The sequence below is a fragment of the Schistocerca americana genome, chromosome 7 (assembly GCF_021461395.2).
Source record: "Schistocerca americana isolate TAMUIC-IGC-003095 chromosome 7, iqSchAmer2.1, whole genome shotgun sequence".
In the NCBI taxonomy this organism is placed as follows: Eukaryota; Metazoa; Arthropoda; class Insecta; order Orthoptera; family Acrididae; genus Schistocerca; species Schistocerca americana.
Genome location: NC_060125.1, coordinates 596,763,578 through 596,777,985, shown reverse-complemented (window position 1 = coordinate 596,777,985; position 14,408 = coordinate 596,763,578). Strand labels below are relative to the sequence as shown.

At 44.7% G+C, this 14,408-nt stretch overlaps 1 protein-coding gene across 1 annotated transcript in view; it reads right to left on the bottom strand.

The window, feature by feature from the left end:
* The window catches only part of LOC124623136 (transient receptor potential protein), a gene marked incomplete at its 3' end in the record, with an annotated part of 258,350 nt that overhangs the window by 174,291 nt on the left and 69,651 nt on the right, over positions 1-14,408 (bottom strand). Inside the window, exon 2 of the mRNA XM_047148927.1 lies at positions 2,947-3,129. Within this exon, the coding sequence (XP_047004883.1) occupies positions 2,947-3,104 (158 nt within the window). The remainder of the gene's footprint in view (positions 1-2,946; positions 3,130-14,408) is intronic.

The following is a 14,408-nucleotide window of genomic DNA, read 5'->3' as shown; positions in this document are numbered from 1 at the left end:
GGTAAATGTAACACCAAACATCTGGCTTTCGTAGTAGCGAGGCAGGAAGAACATCAGACAATGGGACGCTGTAGAGCGGTTGTGGTGGATGCCGGTTGGGTCACGACCGCTGCTAGTGCCTAGGTCCTCCCTAATGCGAGTCCAGTGTGGTAACCACTGTGCCACCTCGCTCGGTGCTTCTCTATGGCCGTAATTATCATTAACAGTTTATAAATTGTTGCAATTAATGAATAACATAAAAACTCCATTAAAGAAAAACAGAAAGACGTGTAGGCCACATAGTTCAAGCGAGTGTAGCAGCGGTCCACAGTCTGGCTGGATTCCAAGCACTGAGCACACATGACAGCAGAGCTCACAGCGCCTCAAGAAGATGCCTGCGACGATCATCGAAATATTGTGCAAGAAATGCAAATAATGACTCGGCTGCTCACCCGGAAATACGCTGACAATCAGTCACGCCGAGAAAGCATGATAGATAACATCTTTCCCATGCTCTTTAACGTTTGAAAGTACATAAACTTCATGCATCTGTCCGCCACTTCCAAGCTCATATTTTGGTAGATATTTCCAACACTTCTGAAATTCCTAGAACAGCTTTAGAAATGCTATACATCCCAAAATCTGGATCAAAAACGTAGCATTGCCTCTTCATTCCTTAATGAATATCGGTTGCTGAAACTCCTCTAGTCCCATATACTCGTATCCCCTTGTCTTCATCCCAATACATTACACGTGTTATCTTATGGTAAATAAATAATTGGATTACCACTTCTTAGCATCACATTTGCCAGATACTCTTCCTTTCTCCCCTCTAGCTTCGAAAATGAAGCCTCTGTTGGCTTCGCATCTCCCTTCCGACCCCCCCCCCCCTACTCCCCCGTCGTTCCCTTCGCATTATACAAAATTCTGCCGTCGTAACACATCACCATTCTCTAATGCGGACAGTGCCAGCACGGCAGCTGTGTCTGAAGCAATTGCTGACGAGTGTGTCACAAAGTGGTCACCGATGCTGTTGTAGGCGACGATGTTTCCTAAACGAAAGACGTAGACTTGTGTTCCGAAGTGCAGCAGCCTCGTTGGCGCTGACGCTGGAATGAATTAAACATTTAATTTCAGCTTCCTGTCATACGGAGAAGGCTTATAAAAAGGTGTCCACTTTTCTTTTTCAGTGTGTTATGTGGAGAAGAATAGAAGTTATTGTGCTTCTCACTTCCTTATGAGAAGAGACACGTATTGAATGTAAAATGTATTCCAAAGCAAATAAAGAGAATCCCTGTCATCATATACCACACAAAGTTCCTTTGTCAATTAGCATTTTTATAGTAACTTGTATATTATCTTACATGCAAAAGACTTACATATCTTCACTTTATGTGTGTAAGTTACCATTTACTTTCCATATTTTTGTTCTGTTTTAACATCGAAGACAGTTTAGTTTAAATCAGCTACCTCGGGTCTCCGCCAGTCAACATCCTCCCAGAAACATTTCCTCATTTGCCCGCCTTAAGCCGTCGGCATACGGACCGTGTTGTTGAACGTTAACGTTGAGTGTGCCAAGTTCAACGTGCTGCTGAACGCTCAGGAACAATGCGACTTGTGCATACGGTACGTGGGCCCCAACGTGGTATACGCGATCGCAACGCACTCTAGCGACAGTTGAGCGATGTTTCTAGTTCGTAAATCACACAGTTTACTCAACGGGCGCGCGTAAAATTCCCACGTTAGCTCCATTAAAACGCACATTTCTCCATCGTCCACGGAAAGGAAAGTACCATGTCCAATCAATAAGGACACAGGCTTATAAAAGTTCCATTACAAACAGTGGATTACAAATTTGGAATACTTCTGCGCATAAGATAAACATTATTTCATCATTCCCACATTTTAGTAAAGCCTCAAGGTCAGTCTTACTTGGTCACTATTCCTACACAGTAGCAGAATCCTTGCAACATGTGAATTACGAAGCGTAAAAGAAAAAGGAGCAAAATGTCTTTATACAAGTAGCGCAAACTGTCCTGTAGATTAAGCCAATCGAACAAAGTCACCCCTCAAAAAAGGTGAACTTATATTTACGTAACATCAAATATTATAGTATACAATTATATTAAACTAATAATAAAGTATCAGAACCTAATAAAAACGTGAATGTTAGGGAAAAAAAACGGAAGTGTCAAGATGCGAACCACCACCCCAGCAAGCAATTCTAATGAAGACCGTGACGCTACTGATTACGCTAAACCAACATGACACCTCGTGCAGCTAATCATTTGTATTACCCATTGCTGAAAACCTTATTCGTATATATGTTACTAATTGAAATTTAATCATAACAAATTGTACCAAGAACAATGCGTTCTGGGTGGATCTTCAGTGTGTCGCTGCCTTCAAATAGCTACTCTCATAATACTGAAGTTAGAATAATTCTTTTGCCGCGAATATGTTTCTCATAATTTTATTGGAACGAATCACACAGTTAACAACGGGTTTTCCAGTGATTCTCAATGTAATGGTGCTCAGAAAGAGCATATATACATACAGGCTTGAAATGAATGCCAATATGGCGCCTCACAACTCTGTACTGAAGGGAGACGGCGTGCGTGTGACGTAGGTGGCGTTGTGTCATCTCATTGGTCAACGCTCAGACGCACGCTCAGAATATCTGACATGCCAGATATTGCTCTGCACGTTCGGAAAAGACTCCCGAGCGTGCTATTCCACGCTCTGACGTCAGAAACTCGGCACGCTCAACGCTCAACGTTCGGATGCACGGTCCGTGTGCCGACGGCTTTAGAGACTGCTTGGCTTACGCGCCACAACAATGCGCAACTCTTCACCATCGACAATAAATTGCTTTTTCTGAACTCACGCATAATTGTTAGAACACGAGGAAGTGTCTCCTACGGAGAGAGAGAGAGAGAGAGAGAGAGAGAGAGGGAGAGTACCGACCTCCGGACGGTGGCGCAGTCTCCGCGCTCGGCGAACAGCAGGAACTTCTTCTCGACGGAGGTGAGCGCGGCCTCCGGCGGCGGCTGCAGCGCCACCGACTCCCTGCCCAGCGAGCTGTTGCTGCCCAGCAGCTGCTCCTGAGACCCGGAGGGCCCCATCCTGCTGCCCTGCTCCGCGCTGCTCCTGCGACACACGACACCCGACTGCTTTCTGAACCTGTGTGGCAGGTGGAAGTGGAAGATTGCTAAGAAAAGGCTGAACAAGTACTTAACAGTAACCAAAATAAAGACAGTCTCTGTGAACGTGAACATCAGTGGGGTCAAAAAGTGCTGATTCTACAACGATTCGTATGTATAGAAAGGCTGTTTTTTTCAGTGTATTACATGCAACTCGCCTGAGAATGGTACAAATAATGGCGGGCAAAGATTCCTCTTTCATTTGTTTGTTTGACCAGCGGTTCAATCAAACATTAACGATTTTTTTTTTTTTTTTTTTTTTTTGTATATGACATTGACTCACAGAAACTTCCAGCACAGGTGTAGTAACATACATAGCCCGTGGGGAATATGATAGAAGCTTCCTTTTGCAGTCAGATAAACGTAGCAGATGAACTTTTATTAAACTACTGGCCATTAAAGTTGCTACACCAAGAGGAGATGCAGATGATAAACGGGTATTCATTGGACAAATATATTACACTAGAACTGACATGTGATTACATTTTCACGCAATTAGCGTGCGTAGATCCTGAGAAATGAGTACCCAGAACAACCACCTCTGGCCGTAATAACGGCCTTGATACGCATGGGCATTGAGTCAAACAGAGCTGGAATGGCGTGTACAGATACAGCAGCCCGTCCAGCTTCAACACGATACCACAGTTCATCGAGTGTAGTGACTGGCGTATTGTGACGAGCCAGTTGCTCGGCCACCATTGATCAGACGTTTTCAATTGGTGAGAGATGTGGAGAATATGCTGGCCAGGGCAGCAGTCCAACATTTTCTGTATCCAGAAAGGCCCGTACAGGACCTGCAACATGGGGTCGTGCATTATCCTGCTGGGATTTTGGGTTTCGCAGCGATCGAATGAAGGATAGAGCCACGGGTCGTAACACATCTCAAATGTAACGTCCACTGTTCAAAGTGCCGTCAATGCGAACAAGAGGTGACCGAGACGTGCACCCCATGCCATCACGCCGGGTGATACGCCAGTATGGCGATGACGAATACACGCTTCCAATGTCTGTTCACCGCTATGTCGCCAAACACGGATGCGACCATCATGATGCTGTAAACAGAACCTGGATTCATGAGCGAAAATGACGTTTTGAAAATTCGTGCACCTAGTAGGTTCGTCGTTGAGTACACCATCACAGGCCCTCCTGTCTGTGATGCAGCGTCAAGGGTAACCGCAGCCATGGTCTCAGAGCTGATAGTCCATGCTGCTGCAAACGTCGTCGAACTGTTCGTGCAGATGGTTGTTGTGTTGCAAACGTCCCCATCTATTGACTGAGGGATCGTGACGTGGCTGCACAATCCGTGACAGCCATGCGGATAAGATGCCTTTCATCTGTGCCTGTGATACGAGGCCATTGGGATCCAGCACGGCTTTCCGTATTACCCTCCTGAACCCACCGATTCCATATTCTGCTAACAGTCTTTGGATTTCGACCAACGCGAGCAGCAATGTCGCGATTAGATAAACCGCAATCGCGATAGGCTACAATCCGACCTTTATCAAAGTCGGAAACGTGAATGATACGCATTTCTCCTCCTTACACGGGGCATCACAACAACGTTTCACTAGGCAACGCCGGTCAACTGCTGTTTGTGTATGAGAAATTGATTGGAAACTTTCCTCATGTCAGCACGATGTAGGTGTCGCCACCGGCGCCACCCTTGTGTGAATTCTCTGAAAAGCTAATGATTGGCATACCACAGCATCTTCTTCCTGTCGGTTAAATTTCGCATCTGTAGCACGTCAGCTTCGTGGTGTAACAATTTTAATGGCCAGTAGTGTAGTTTTCTTTTAACTGCCTTTTAACTGCCAGACTGACACAGATATGCACATCAGTGGGATCTGTGTACTTTCACGACTATTTAATATGAAATTTTTTGGTAAGTTCCTATAGGCCCAAAGTGCTGAAGTCATATGTTCCTAGGCTTACACACTACTTAATCCCACTTAAACTAACTTGCGCTAAGGACAACACACACACACACCAATGTCCGAGCGAGGACTCGAACCTCCGACACGAACAGTGAGAAGGCGCCACAGACCACGCGACTACACCGGGTGGCAAAGACTATGCACATATTGCTACTGAAGAATAGCATTCAGGGTCGAAACAGATTATGGCAATCATAAGAGTAATAAACTTGCCCCTGCTACGTTTATCTGATTTCAGATCAAGAATACAGTTCCGGAACCTGTCCCACAACACTCCATACGAAGGACTATAAAAGAAGCTTTTATGCCACATCTCAGAAAACAATTTCGTAGGCTGAAAGTAGCATATGTTCACACATGAATCAGTCGGCTCTTTAACCCGTGCACAAACAATAAACAAATTTCCATTTTCCAAACGCCTGCCTGTTTTGAACTGGAACTCCAGGCGGCACCACAGAAGCATGCGGCGCTAGCTTGTCCCAAAGAGTGACCCGCATAGACACCAGCCGCGTAATCATTCCGGGCAACAGTGTCACAAGCGGAAGTAGAACTTTGCCTTAGCAGTCATGTGCCTTCCAAGCATCGAGGGGAAGTTAGTTCACCGGATGTGTATTTAAGAGGTCGCTGTCCGTTCTACGGCAGTTCAGTTCACTGAGCCACTACCAGCAGCTCCGACGCAGCGCAGCCTCCACGATGTACTCCTGGCGGTTCCAGCAGCCGCACAGTCTGGAAGAGACCTCACCGCAGCCATTCCGAGCAGCTGGACGTCGAACAGGGTACTTCGCCTCCCCCGACTTGCCCTCCGCGGAACCTGCTCTCTGTTCTGGTATTCTTGTGTGAAAAGTACTGTCAGCTGTGCTCAGTATTCCACGAATAGGTGCCAGTGCTAATTGATCGCAAGTCTTATTCTGCGACTCCAGTCACTGTGATTCCTTCTGTAGAACTTATAATCTTTTGTTTGTTTGCGTGACCATCTTCCGCAGCAGCTGTTGACACCTGTTACTATAGGTTAACTGTCTTGAGCTTGCTGCAATCTGACTTAAACTAATTATACCAGACGCATTTCTCTTTTATTTACAAAGCATCTTCTGTGATTGTTCTATAAATTGGATACACACGTTTGTACATTTTTTTATTGTTTTAGTTTAAAAACAGCTCTTTCTTTACAAACTTGGTCTGCAAGCTACTTATTCAGAACACTCGTAAGATTAAGATGTGCTTTATATAGTTCCCAATTTAGGGTTTGCTTTTTGGCACAAAGAGACTTGATTTCATTGTTTATCCAAATTTTTTGAGCTATTTGTTTCGTTTTTTGTGCACTTGCGGAACTGTTTTTAACCTGTACATTAATATATTTAGGTATAATTATTTGACCTGCAAGTATTGTTAAACTTTATATGCTGGATAGTTTTAAGCAGATTGAGATGTATCCTTCTAAACTTCATGTAGAAGTCACTTGGAAATACCTGACAAGGCGTCCATAATACGTTTGTTTGCGTGGCCATTTTCCACAGCTTCTGTCAACATCTGTTACTATAGGTTATCTGTCTTGAGCTGACTGCAATCTGATTAAAATATTTCGGTTTATAACTTCTTCGTTGTTAAGTTTAGTTTGCACCCAAGTCAGCGAAGAAGAAGTTTGTCTGGTTCAAAAATGGTTCAAATGGCTCTGAGCACTATGGGACTTAACTACTGTGGTCATCAGTCCCCTAGAACTTAGAACTACTTAAACCTAACTAACCTAAGGACATCACACACATCCATGCCCGAGGCAGGATTCGAACCTGCGACCGTAGCAGTCGCGCGGTTCCGGACTGCGCGCCTAGAACCGCTAGACCACCGGGGCCGGCAGTTTGTCTGGTACTTTCGCATTTTGGTATGAAATAAAAATAAATATTAATTGCATACGACCTGGGACAATAAGTTACTGATGTTTTCTAGCATCGTAGTTTGGAGATTTTGATGTGTCGGTAAAAGTTTGTGATCGTTCGTTAATGACGTCTTCGAAAATGTCCGATTCTTTACTGAGAACTGAAATTTTCTTTCAGAGTGTACCAGTTTCGTGTGGCGTGCCGAGTAGTCATTAGTGCGAACGTCCTGAGTCCAAACGTGGTTATCTGCATACTATGTGAGCGAGCCTTCAAACTATCAGACATTTTAAAAAAACTGTTCATTAACTGTCGAAAAGTGCGGTTCTTTGAGAAACAGTTCCTCGTTAAAACCTTAAACTGGTTACTAGAGAGAGAGAGAGACAGAGACAGAGAGAGATAGGAAGAGACTGGGCTGTAAGTGTGAGAAGGATTAGTAAGAACTGTGCTTATTTTCGTTCTTTCGTTTCTGGAACCATAAGCCAGGACGGGCTTGGTAGCAAGTGTATGTACACAAAGTGAAAATACAGGAAAGGTGTTTTAATACAAGAGCTTTGCTTTATTTAGTAGTTACAGCCCGACCTGGTAAAAAATGGCTCTGAGCACTATGCCACTTAACTTCTGTGGTCATCAGTCGCCTAGAACTTAGAACTAATTAAACCTAACTAACCTAAGGACATCACACACATCCATGCCCGAGGCAGGATTCGAACCTGCGACCGTAGCGGTCACGCGGTTCCAGACTGAAGCGCCTTTAACCGCACGGCCACACCGGCCGGCCCGACCTGGTAACACTAACTTTAAAAAGTATAATATAGTTAAACACACATGTGCACCCTGTCGACACCCGCAGTGCAGGTAGCTCTTTTACATCTTTTCTCAGCTGAGGTGTGTTACACGTCCCTTCAGAGCAGGTCAGGCTTCTGAAGAGTTAACTGAGGTGAATATTTCCTATGTTAGTGTGAAGACAGAAGAAACCGCGCCGCCACATAATAGCCAGAACAGGCAGACGGCCGGCCGCGGTGGTCGTGCGGTTCTAGGCGCTCCAGTCCGGAGCCGCGCTGCTGCTACGGTCGCAGGTTCGAATCCTGCCTCGGGCATGGATGTGTGTGATGTCCTTAGGTTAGTTAGGTTTAATTAGTTCTAAGTTCTAGGGGACTGATGACCACAGCAGTTGAGTCCCATAGTGCTCAGAGCCATTTGAACCATTTGAACAGGCAGACGTGTGCGAAAGTTAGCAGTAGTACCTGTCCCAGTTTATGTTGGCAACACAGACCAAAGTGAGCCTCATTCGTTTATTTTCACTCGCCAAGTATCGCTGACGGTCGATCCGAAAGTAAATCCGATATCTCCACAGTTACAAATAAGCCTGTTTGGCTTTCGTTGACTAAAGAAGCTTTTTGTGCATTTTCCGACCTAAGTTCTTCGTTAAGACGAAACACTTCCATGAGAACATTTTAATATGATATATCACGTACGAATCAGTTGTCTGTATGTTCTTCTAAGTACCGAAAGCTCCATAAATATTGGTTCTCGTGAGAAAAGTCACATTTTCTGTTCCTTGGAACATTATGTATACGTTGGTTAATTTATCCTATACACTATTATCATTAGCAGCGAAAATTGACGCAGGTGAAAATATACGATGATAGAAGCAAAAACTTTCATTCAATAGAAGACATACATTTTTCAGCCAGTACATTATGGCCACCGACCTACTATCGATATAAACCCGTCCAGAAGGCAGCATCGTCACCTGGCGAGGAACGACTGCTGGTCAGACACACGCACGGTACATCCAGCATCAGTGAGCGCGCTGTCCGAGTGTAGAATGGGGAAGGCGCGCGATCTGTTTGCCTTTGACCGAGGGCAGATTGTGATGGCCCACAGGCTCATCATGAGCATCACGGAAACTGCACGATTTGTCGGGTGTTCGAGGAGTGCTGTGATGTCTTCAAGACGTGGCACAACCAAGGCGAAACCTCGTCCAGACCGCGTGAGCTTGGGCGGCCTCCCCTCATTAGAGATGTCGGACGCTGAAGGCTGGGTAGACTGGTAAAACAGGACAGGCGTCGAAATATGGCTGAACTAACATCAGACTTTAATTCTTGGCGGAGCACAAGGGTGTCCGAACACTCAGTGCACCGAAAACTCCTAAAAATGTGCCTTCGCAACCGACGATCCATCCATGTACCGATGTTCACGACATCAGCAACTACGACGGAAATGGGCACGTGACCGTCGACACTGGAGGTTGGGGCACTGATGGGGCGGTGCTACGTCTAATGAAGCCCGATACCTTCTTCATCATGTCCTTGACACCTGTACTGCGGGCCGGAGACAAGCTGTCATGGGTCCATTATACTCTGGGGAACATCCATGTGGGCATCCATGGGTCCAATGGAGCTCGTGCAATACACCATGACGGCCAAAGAGTATCGTACACTGATTGGACACCAAGTACACCCCTTCATGATGATCATGTTCCGCGCCAGCAACGGCATTTTTCAGCAAAATAATGTTCCCTGTCAAAGGGCTAGGAATGTGACGGAGTGGTTCGAGGAACACAGTGGCGAGTTTCAGTTGATGTGCCGTGTCCCAGCTCGTCAGACCTGAACTCGATCGAACACATCTGGGATGTGAGCTCATAGCCCTCTGCCCTGGAATTTATGGGAATTAGGTGACTGAGCCGTATTTGCAAGTACCTCACCTTCGCTCTCTTATCTTTGCTTGTGGCGCGTATTGAGTTTTGGCTGCCTTGTTATTGCCGGAGGAGTTAACTGGAGGCTCTCGACAACGACGGGACAGTTGGCATTTGATGCTACCTGAGGCCGGAGTGCGCTTGTAGTGGAGTGAGAAACGACCACGTCTATGGGGCAGCTTGGTGGAGAGCCTTTCCTGTCGCCTGTGAGGTGGCTTGCTGCTACCTCGAGTTGCGTGCTGCTAGTTCAGGTCACGGCTGTCTACGGTCGTTCGCTGCCTTATTCCCGCCTGCTGTACCCCGACGCAAGCCATATCGGACGTAAGCGAAAAGTTAAGTGAGATTGTACTTACGGAATGTGTTTGAAGGTGTTGAGGGCTGCTACCTCACTTATGGTAACTGTAAGCGCATGGGTGTTAACATGGACGTAAAGGTGTTCCTATGAAGAGTTCATGGTGTTTAAGACAGGTATTAAATATTGATATAATGCACGAGCGTGCCTCTGACAGCTCGTGGGAAATTGTTGTTTGATGTAATACGTAATCAGCTGCAAGGCCGTTATCTGTTTATCAAATATACTGCATTCGAGTGTTTGGTAGCCTTAGCGCAGCGAGTCCCAGTAAAGATTATAATGAAATTTTCAGAATTGTGCTCGTTGCGGATTCCACTGAACAGTGGGGCATAAGAGTTCACGTAGTTTAATTGTGACTAATATTGGAGTGCCCGCTGGCTTTGCTAGTAATTGTAAGTTTTTTTAATATCTTAATAGCAGGCAATTCTCCTTAAGGTAATTCATAAGATTTGCGCACTTGGTTGTACCTTGCCTGTGTAGTTCATTCGTAGTAGGGTAAAGGCTGTGTGCCGTTTTATTAGTGACTAATTTAACCTGTTATTTAATAATAACATTTTTTTACATTGCCCCTGCGGGCCTGTTCTGTGCACTTGTTAAATGATACTGCTGGCTGGCTGGTGTTTTGGAGTAAGTGCTACCTTTCCACCTATGGGTACCGGGGCTGTGAAATACTGCGTACGGGGTGACTCCGGGTCGAAGCTCGAGAAGTGGGTCTTGTACGAACTGCCGCCTTCCGCCTTGGCTTCTCCAAGTTAAGTTTTCGTTCTGCCTTCAGCGACCTGGCGTCACTCTCGCTAATTAATTCTGGCGCTAATTATATTTACTTCGGTCTTTATTATATTTATTATTTTTATTAAGCCTTGTCTCAAGAGCATCATACGATTGTGGAAGGTTGTTGCTGTGCTACTCTTCGTAAGACCTTGCGCTGATTAGTTGTGTTACTGGGCCTTGGTGTCGAAGTTTGAAACCTTAGTAAGCCTTAGCGATATTGATTGACTCTTGAGTGTGAAACAAGTGCCTTTGTATTAACTTCATCCTGCTATTTATTGGGTGCATCTCTGGCAGGTCGTTACTTAGGGAAATGTTTTTGAGAAAATCAGTTCTCAGTGTCCGAAGACTAGTCAGAAATATTGTGTGCTAATTTAGGCCTTCAGGCGCATAATTGTCAGTGGTTGTAAAATTTTGCTATATATGAGATAGACTTCGTTTCATAAAAAAGACTTAGGTAGCAGATTCACTAAATTCTTGTGGTTACTGTTCTTATTAGCTAAAGTAGTCAGGATTAAGATATTGTTGTTCTAAAGGAGTTTGTTGATATGGTTGTTAAATAAGACGAGTGATAACAAAAGGGGTCCAGTCCTTCCTACTATTTCCCTATTCCCTAGTAGAACAACGTTTCAGTCACTTGTGTGTGCAGATGTGGTGACAAGGGCCTCCAGCGACCTACCAAGGCTTCACTGCTTCCACGCCACGACACGTCGTCGCTGTTATCCATGCCAAAGGTGGACATACCGGCTACTAGGTAGCTGGTCATAATGTTCTGCCTGATCAGGCTATGTTTCACTGTTAAGCTGTGCATTCTAGAGCCCACGTTTACTAGACTTTTTTTGTATTGGTGTCAGCACTCTGTCCCCAAAATCTGTAAACATATTTTTTTAACACCATACATATCCATTCAAAAACTTCCTAGACTCATTTTATTCTCGGAGTATTAGCGACGTCAGCACAGTAACTACCGTGGAACCTTGAACAAACAACAGTAAACAACAGATATGCATTCGACCAGTCAGTTGTGAGCCGGCAGTTGTGGACGAACTACTACAGTGTGTTAATGTTATTGTATCACAAATCCCAATGGAGCAAAATCTCTAAATCAAGTGTTCAAGACGTTATAGAGATCATTTTGAAGAATAGAAAAGTGTGTGCTAAGTTTATGCTGCACACTTTGTCTCCCGAACAAAAACAACCATGCTGGCAGTGTCTTAAATGCTAAATGCGAGCAATTCTTTTGTGGAAAAGTCATTACTGGTGACAAAAATTGATGTTATCAATATGAACCTACCACAAAATGACAAACCACAGGAATTCACATGAGGCGTGAAAACTCTGACAACGTGACCGCAATTCAAGCCAATGTGATGCATGAATTGGACATCCTAAAGAAGGACTTTTGCGACACTTTACATCATTTTATGAACGTTCTGTGCATTGTACTCGATGAAGGAGAGGCTATGTAGAACACCCCTAGCATTAAAACAACTATCAAAACGTTAGATGTATATACTACGTAGGGCTGTCAGGAACAGTCTGAATAGCTTGTAAGGTTGTTGCTGGGTAGGTTGCACTGAGAAATAATTGTTAAGAATAAAATTCGATGTTTTGCGCCTTTCCCGAGTTAATTATCGTTGAACTTTGGCAGTCAAGCGTAGCGCGCGCAAATTCAAGCAGTCCGCCAGAGACGGTGTCACCAAACGAGTTCTTTGTTCTGTGCTCTAAAACGGACCGTTAGAGCGATACAAAAATTGGACCTTGGACGGTAGTAAGAATCGAACCAGAACCAAAGGCTGAGCAGTCTCTTACGCTATCTTCTGCGCTATGTGAACAAGTGACACTAACTGTACCTGGTGGGCCGCTTGAACTTCCTCGCGTAACAGCCTGATTGGCTAACTTCAATGCTAACTGACTCGGAAACGGCGCAGTGTATTCAATTTTTTTCTTAACAATTATTTCTCAGCGCAGCCTACTCTGCAAGACCCTTACAAGGTTTTCAGACTGTATGTGGCCTTAATGTATACAGAGTATCCCAGAAATGTTGAAACAAACTTCGAGGGGCTGTAGAGGATGTTTTGAGGAACAAATCGAGGAAAGGACACGTGTCCAGAAACGGCGTCCAAAGAAGCTGCAGAGGATCGAAGTTGTAGGCGCCGGCGCCTGTCAGTAGGCCACCGCTTTGGCAGCAAACGTGACATTGTACGATGAACGACTGTAGGTGTAACGTCTCGCAATGTTGTTTGTCATTCAGTGTTCACGAGTGATTGCCAAAATCACCAGTGGGTAAGATGGAGCTGGCTGCTGCGTAGACAGGCCTTGTCTCCTATAGTTAAAATTTTCTGTTGCCTTAGTGAATGACGGTTTTGGAGACGAGTTTCCATCTGCAGTTTATTTTTATCCCATACACCGAAAAACATTGGGGGTTTTAGAGGGTTGGAGGCTTAGTTAGTGTATGCTTCCAACACTTGTACAGTATTGCACACAGATCGTTCTCCCACACCTGTGTCCATGTCTTCCTGACCTGTCTCTCTGTCCACATCATCCTCCCACCTCCGTCTGTCCATATCCTGCTCCCCACTTTCAATGTAATTGTTGCTACCGTAGCGGTCGCGCGGTTCCAGACTATAGCGCCTAGAACCGCTCAGCCACCCTGGCCGGCTAACATCATTAGTGACTTGTTGCTTATCTTGATGTGGTCATTAATTATTTATTTGTTCATTGAGAGGACCCTTTTACACGAAAGTTTTCCTGTAATTATTAGAGTTTTCTGTTGTAATTTTCCACTGTAATAATTTTCAAATCCTGTTCCATGTTAGATGATTACGTCCATGTTTCATGAGGTGTTCAGCAAAGGAAAAATGGCTTTTTTGTACTTCCAACTTCTTATATGTTCTTTATACCCAGTTTTAGAGTTCCTAACTGTCATTCCCAGATGCAGTGATCTGCATTCTTGACATTTTAAGTGGTATATACTTGTTACGTGGTAACTGCCTGATTTGTTTATTCGTGTTTGTAAATGTCACAGGAGTATGTTTCATTTTCTGTAATCAGTATGTAATCCGAGTTTCTTCCATATATTTGCTATTCCGTGTGATGATTTGTGTTTGTATGGCAAAGTGTACAATTCATTTTTTGTCATGTCATGACTGTTACTGTTTTGTGTGTACTCCTTGCATGAGTTGCTTTTGGGGTTTTGTAATGTTTGTGTTGTCTGCTGGCTTTCATTTTTATTTAACTGTTTTGATTTTGTGGTTGACTCTTAGTGCTATACTGAAGAGCCAAAGAAATTGGTACAGCTGTCTATTATCGTGTAGGGCCCCCGCGGATACGCAGAAGTAGCACCACAAGACGTGGCATGGACTCGACTAATGTCTGACGTAGTTCTGGAGGGAACTGGCACCATGAATTCTGCAGGGCTGTCCATAAATCCGTAAGAGTACGAGGGGGTAGAGGTATCTATAGAACACCACATAGCAAGGCATCCCAGATATGTTCAATAATGTTCATGTCTGGGGAGGCTGGTGGCCAGTGGAGTTGTTTAAACTCAAAGGTGTCTTTCTGGAGCCACTCCGTAGCAATCCTGGACATGTGGGGTGTCGC